This window comes from Gigantopelta aegis, chromosome 3 (genome assembly GCF_016097555.1).
Source record: "Gigantopelta aegis isolate Gae_Host chromosome 3, Gae_host_genome, whole genome shotgun sequence".
Classification (NCBI taxonomy): Eukaryota; Metazoa; Mollusca; class Gastropoda; order Neomphalida; family Peltospiridae; genus Gigantopelta; species Gigantopelta aegis.
The window spans coordinates 59,319,404-59,326,477 of NC_054701.1; the positions used below are offsets into that span (position 1 = coordinate 59,319,404).

Below are 7,074 nucleotides of genomic sequence, written 5' to 3' on the forward strand. Positions count from 1 at the left end.
GATCCGAATGCTTGTCAAATTTTTTTAATAATATGCACTGAATCTGAATTGAAGATATTCAGTCTAGGCTGCATTTAAATTCATGATATTTACAAATATTTCATAAATATCTGTGATAGCCAGAGTTATATGGCCTTTGCTTCTAAAGACAAACATGGCATCGACTTGATTTTATCTGTGGCCATTAGTAGAAATTGGTTGAAGTTGGTGCCGGACATTCTATCTGGGCCGACCCAATTCAAAACCTGCCAAACCAAACATTATTGACTCATTAGTTTAATATGCGAATATAAATGTAAAATATTTGCAAAAAATATTTTTAAATATCCCTGCTGGCAAAAAGCACTTCCATTATTTTCTGATAGTGATAGAATTAAAAAGAATTAAAAAGAAATATTTTTGGGTACTCTTAATTAAATTTGTTTTGGTTATGAGAAAAAATTTAGTATATAAATAAAAATATGTTTTTGACTTATGTGTACATTGTATGTAGGTTTCACAAAACTACCTAAGGAACAAGTTGTAGGAATTCATCTGCTAAAACTATCAAAAATTAGCAGGTAATTTTTCAAGGGACGGATGTATGTATGATTATCTCATCCACTAGTTTGATCCACATGGTTCTGTTAAATATTTTAATTCCATAGCAGCCCTTAGGAACCAAGCAGGCCAGGAGACGAACATCAGGTGTGCAGAAAGTACACTCATCAAATCATTGCTGGTGTGTTTTGAATAGATTGTTGTTAAATACTTGCAGGATATCATTGGAATTTTGTAATAATTATTATAATATTGTTAAAGAATAATATATTGTTCTATAGCCAGGCGGATTAGTAAAACTTCTGGCTGGCTAGTCAATGTTAGTTTGTTTTGGTTCGGCAGGCTAGCAGTGTTTCTGCCAGAAAGAATTTTTTGGGTATGGCGCTATGAAATTGAATGCAACCACAGTCAACAGGGGATATGGGTGTCTCCTCCAGAAAGAAAATGGGTTAAGTTTAGAGTTAGGGTATAGAAAATTGTACATTAATGATGAGTAATTAATTTTGTTAAAACGTTAACTTTAACAAAAAAAAAAAATAATCTGCAAAAATATCTGGGTATGGCACCATACCCGTTTTACACTCTGGCTGAAACCCTGGCTAATGAAATATTTTCCACATCTGCACCTCTGAACATACATGTACCTCTTGTGTCATCTTCCATTACAGATTATCCCCCCATCTGTCTAGATATCAATTTTATCCTACAGACCTGCATAATCATGATAATGCTCTAAAATACATATATGTACATCACTCACAGAGGTCCTAATTTTCCACAAACTATCCCAAACCTCCCCTCACCCAGTGCTGTTTTATTTCTAACAGGCAATATTTAAAAACAATTTTAGCAGGACATATATTTTTAGACCTGCTATTTTAAAAAAAAGAATTATAAAATAGCAGGCCATATTTTACTTCCTATTTCGAGCCCTGAATAAACTATAGAGAGAAAGTTTTAAAATCATTCAAAACATGCTTTGACTTGTCAACATGTCATTTTATTAACGTAATTAAATATTAAAGCTAATCCGTATAAGATTTATGAATTGTTTAAATTCATTTTTTGAAACGTGTTTAATATTACACACACCGAACCGCGTGTAATGTATTGTATATGTCACTTGACAAATTGACCTGGGTACACAAGAATGGGTAAAAACACGTTACTACATAAACAAATCACATTTACGGGACGACCACGAACCTTTCCGCTTTATGACCATCCTCGCTCACATCTCCACGGATTAGAGGATGAAATCCAGTGCATGCTAATATCCATTTATTTTACATTATAACTAATGTAAGCATAATGTTCAAGCGAGTTAACAAATTCTTTAAGCGGGCATTTTGTTCAAGACTAACGCACTGTCAGAATTCGGGAGGCCATTTTTCCTTACCCATAATACCTTGTAATATCCCCCCAAAACCTTTCATTTGTGTACATAAATAAAAGTAGTTCCGGTTAGCACACGATTTTATGTTCAAATAACTGGCTAAGACATCGGGCTTGTAGGTTACTGTACTGAGTTCACATTCCGGTATCGAGTCTCACACAATCGGGCTTCAATTTCTCTCTCACTAACAACTAATGATTAACCCATTGTTCTGGACAAACAGCCATGGTACCTGATCGAGGTGTGGGTGCCCAGGACAGCGTGCTTTAACCATAATTGAATATAAGTACGACAATAAATTGAAATGCAATGAATAAATATGTTCAAATAGTGCTATGTGTAGGAACAAGGGTGGTATAGTGGCTAAACCATTGGGCTTAACGCTGGGTAAGTAATGTGTTCGCACCCCTGTACCGGCCCTTGGGCTACTCGGAACGTTTTAATGGTCCAGTCGAATCGGTGGGTATCTACGGCCAAGATAAGATACCACGACACAACGTGCTTGAACCTTCATTGGATATAGCCATGAAAATAAGTTGAAATCGAACTGCGACTAAGTCACAACTTTGAAGCTGTAGGGCCTAACAATTAAGGTTGGGTTGGGGTTTTTTTTTTATGTGTGTGTGTGGTGGGGGGGGGGGGGGGGGTTAAATACCTATGGGTCATTCTACAGAAAGCATCACTTTTCAAAACACAAATTCAAGATAAAACAAAAGATATAAAAATTTATTGTTAACTTTTGGAAACTAGATAAAAAAGAAAAAGAAACATAAAATTATATCTGGCCACACAGCACTGTAATCGGCCTGCACGTGCAGACCTATCTTACTCCATGAACAAAAAAGAAATGTCTTATTTAACGACGCACTCAACACATTTTATTTACGGTTATATAGCGTCAGACATATGGATAAGGACCACACAGATATTGAGAGAGGAAACCCGCTGTCGCCACTTCATGGGCTACTCTTTCCTATTAGCAGCAAGGGATTTTTTTTATGCACCATCCCACAGACAGGGTAGTACATACCACGGCCTTTGATATACCAGTCGTGGTGCACTGGCTGGAACGAGAAATAGCCCAATGGGCCCACCGACGGGGATCGATCCCACACCGACCGCGCATCGAGCGAACGCTGTACCACTGGGCTACGTCCCGCCTCCTACTCCATAACAAGCTCAATATGTCAATGGTGTTACCGGACAAGTGGGGTAGTTCAGGAGTGTAATCCATTTGGTTTGTAGTGATCAAAAGCATATGGATGTATTATTTGGGTGTCCCTAATAACATATTTGGAACAACTTTAGCATTAAAACTATCCAAGGGTGTAATTTTGCATTTCCACACACATATTCTATATGTGACTTAAATTATGCACTGTGGCAGTTTTAATTATTTAAAAATATGGAATCCTTGAAAATAAATTTGATCAAAGTCATAAAGGTAGAAGCTATGCTTTCCTTAATAAACAATTTAAATGTAAAAAAATACAGTTTCTAGAGAAATGACAGTTAATATATTCTTGAGTAACACCAATGATAAAAAGTAACACCAATGACAATGTGTAACACTAATCACATTCAAGATTGTATCCTTGAAACAGGGTTCACGCGACCGGGAAAGGTGATTTAAATTATTATTTTTAAACTATAGAGCACATATTCATCAATTAGCAGTACAGAGGGTAAAAAAATAAAAAATAATAATAATAAGAAGAAATAAAAAAATAAGAAATAAATAAAATACAGATTGTAAAAGTTGAACATGTATTAAAATAACTTATTTTTGCGTATTTTATTTTTTGGATTAAAAATTCAAGTCTCCCTGCTGTTAGAAACTTCGCCCTCACTAAAGCTTGAGAGAGAAGTGACTTCGCTCTATGATTTTGACCTCGCGTGACCCCCTGTTGAAACACTATTATAATTCTTGAGACTACCACTGCTTGTTAGCAAATTCAGACACGGCGAAAACAGTTAGACATGGGGGGGGGGGGGGGATGACTGAGATTGAGGGCACAAAGCAAAGTTTCTAGGGGGTTCGGGGGTATGCTCCCCCGTAAAGGTTTGAAAACTTGATGTCCTGAAATGCAGTTTTCTGCATTTTACATCTACAAGTAAAATTCATCTCTGCCGATTTACTGCCTGTAATTAATATTTCCTTAAATGTGGTTTGTTTGTTTGTTTGTTGTTTGTTTTTTTTCAGCCTACAACTATTAATGGCCTATTAGAATAATTGTGTTTTTCTGTGAACAATATTAATAAAAGTTAGATACGGCCGGTCAGACAGTTTAAAAAATATACTAAATTCAGATATTGAATTTTAATTTTAGTTTTTAAATATTAAGTTAAAGATCCAATTATTCATAAATTATGTACTAGCACTGGCATAGGAAACGGGGGGAGGCAAGGGCAAGGGGGGTATGTGCCCCCCCCCCTCCACTTTTCAGATATTTTGCTTTATATTTGCTTTATAATAGTGTAAACGTGTGTAAATATAAAAGTGTTATTTTCGTGCTTATATTAAGGCTCAAAATCTATTTTACTGTATACTTTGTATTCCACATAACGAGTGAAAAGTGTTCATTCTACTTTTGCTATCACATAAGCGCTGCAAACATCTACACCAACTGTTCCCAATTTTTCCGAAACCGAAGTGGCCTTGAAAATACGTAACGTATTTCTAATTTTTTCAGTATATACACTAAACAGCAAATCAAACAAATTATGTCATCATTCAAGATATAAATCATATAAAATACGTTATTATTCAAAAGAGCTAGTTGGTCTTTTTTTTCTTTTTAACTGAAAAATTATTTTAATGCAGAATCTTCAATATTTTTTTTAATAAAATCTAAATAGCCTTTATTGGAAATGAAAACATGTACGTAATGTAATTTTCTGATATTTGACTACAACATTTTCGGTATTATTTCAACTTTCCTTTATCATAAAGTTAACTTTTAACACTTAAAGGTCCACAATCATGGCACATTATTAATACACAGTATATAAAACAAATACATAAATATTACAGTATTAAAAATAAAAACCAAAAATACCATCCCAGTTATTAATAAAGTGACTTTTTTTAAATGCTTGGGGAAAAAACCCACTGCTCAATTGATTTGACCCACATCAGACCTGTGACGTAGCATCAGGTGTTGTATTAGTAGTCAACATGCCGACAGCAGAGAATGATTGTTCGAAAAACAGCTGATTCTTAACGGACGCTAGTTTGGACATTTTGGTCTTAACACATTTGTACATCTACTCTAATGGTACCTCGATTGGTGAGGAAGTGGTATATAAGCACGTTAACCTAGTTACCTACCTAACTGTAAAAAGCAGGCCACAAGTTCAGTCCCGACTTTTGAAAGTGGGATATTAACATCTTACTGTAATAAAAATATGTGTTCAGATCAGAACGCATTTAAAACAAAAAGCAGAATAAATAACATTATTTTATTGATTAATATCACATAAAATAGGGATCTGAATTTATTGTCTTAGACAGATCGGTATGATGCAATGCAGATATGAACACATACAAATAATAATACGATTTATCTTGCTACCTACACCCATTACTACAGGTGTTGTTCATTGTTTTCAAAGAGGCGCGATTATTTCTTAACACTTTCTGTGGTGTCCTAATTACCGGGGAGCCAATGGCAGACAGTAGGCATGATCGCATGCCGGTGTAGACAGAGCTAATTACTACATGAAAGGTTCTTTTGTTCTTGAATTTGCATCCGAAGTCCGGAATAGCATAGGAGGGTATTGGTGTTTTAGATGTCCATTAATTTGTGAAGTATTAAGCAATCAGGTCCCACTGTACAATAGCTATGTTAGTCCAGAGGATATGACCAAATTGTGCACTATTTGATAAAAGCATGACACTTTACACACTCGTACTAGACATCATAGAGAACATTGTAAAGATTGGAGGGATTCTCGGTATGACCTGTGGTGCCCATGACAGCCATTTTTTTCAATATGGCCGCTGTGGATATTTCTTAATATTATGAATCATGTACAAATTAGCCCAAAATACTATATTGGGCCATTTTAATGTTACATATTCCATCGAAATGTATACATTAGGATACAATATATAAAACTGATATTTGGTGCCCCTTGTTATATTTAGGGGTAATTTTAGGGTCAAAACCATAACGTTTTTACCTGACTAATAATTAATGCATTGCCGTTAAAGTGAATCACATATGAAAGTATTATATATCTTCAAAAACAATGTAGATATGATTAGGGGACCCTAACCATTGAAAACAAATGATTGTAGACATAATATACTCAGTATGTAAAGTAATAAATTGGCCACTATTGCCAACACAGGTCATATTGAGAATTCCTCCATTGTTAAAACTAATCTCTATGATGTGTAGTATGTTTGTGTCAAGTTTCATGCTTTTATAAAAAAGTGCACAATTCATTCACATATCCTCTGGACTACGTGGAATTCACTAGACTTCGTTTTGTGTAGATTGTTTTCGAAATTTGACTGTGACCGAGTCGGGTGCAAAATTTGCTTTTAAATCAGACTGAGCATGTCGTCTGAAGTCCGACATACGTGTTTTCACAGATCTTGAAATGTTCACCTTTAGAGGTGAGACAGAACCAATCAAATTTGGATTCATTTGATATGTGACATAAAAGTACACAAAATGTAGAAACAGGTAATGAAATTAATTTTATAACGATTATAGACAACGATCGAGTCATCATTTCACATTAAAAAATTCCCAATCTATTCTCTGTCTTACTGGGTATTGGTGTGGGAAATGTTTGGCGTGCTTTCGTTAGAAAACTGTTCAATTACGCCTGTCGAGGGCACAACTTCTGAATTCGCCAGATAGCTCTGCCCACGACAGAGAAGGGGTAGGTGAATTGAGGAAGGGGTATGTATGGATAATAATATGACTTTATTATTATTATTATTATTATTATTATTATTATCGGGTGGGACGTAGCCCAGTGGAAAAGCGCTTGTCTGATGTGCGGTCGGTCAGCCCAATGGGTTAATTCTCGTTCCAGGAAGTGCACTTTTGGTGGTCAAAAATTATAAAGTGTTTAGCACTAAATTAAGTTCTCTATACTATGTATATATAGCCAGCTAT

At 35.2% G+C, this 7,074-nt stretch overlaps 1 protein-coding gene across 2 annotated transcripts in view; it reads right to left on the reverse strand.

Annotated features, from left to right (window-relative positions):
• The window catches only part of LOC121391294, a 46,999-nt gene extending 45,084 nt beyond the window's left edge, over positions 1 to 1,915 (reverse strand). For both annotated transcript variants that reach the window (XM_041522973.1, XM_041522977.1), the window contains exon 1: positions 1,747 to 1,915. In XM_041522973.1, the coding sequence (XP_041378907.1) occupies positions 1,747 to 1,765 (19 nt within the window). In that variant the 5' untranslated portion in view covers positions 1,766 to 1,915. The remainder of the gene's footprint in view (positions 1 to 1,746) is intronic.
• Between the last annotated feature and the right edge of the window lie 5,159 nt (positions 1,916 to 7,074).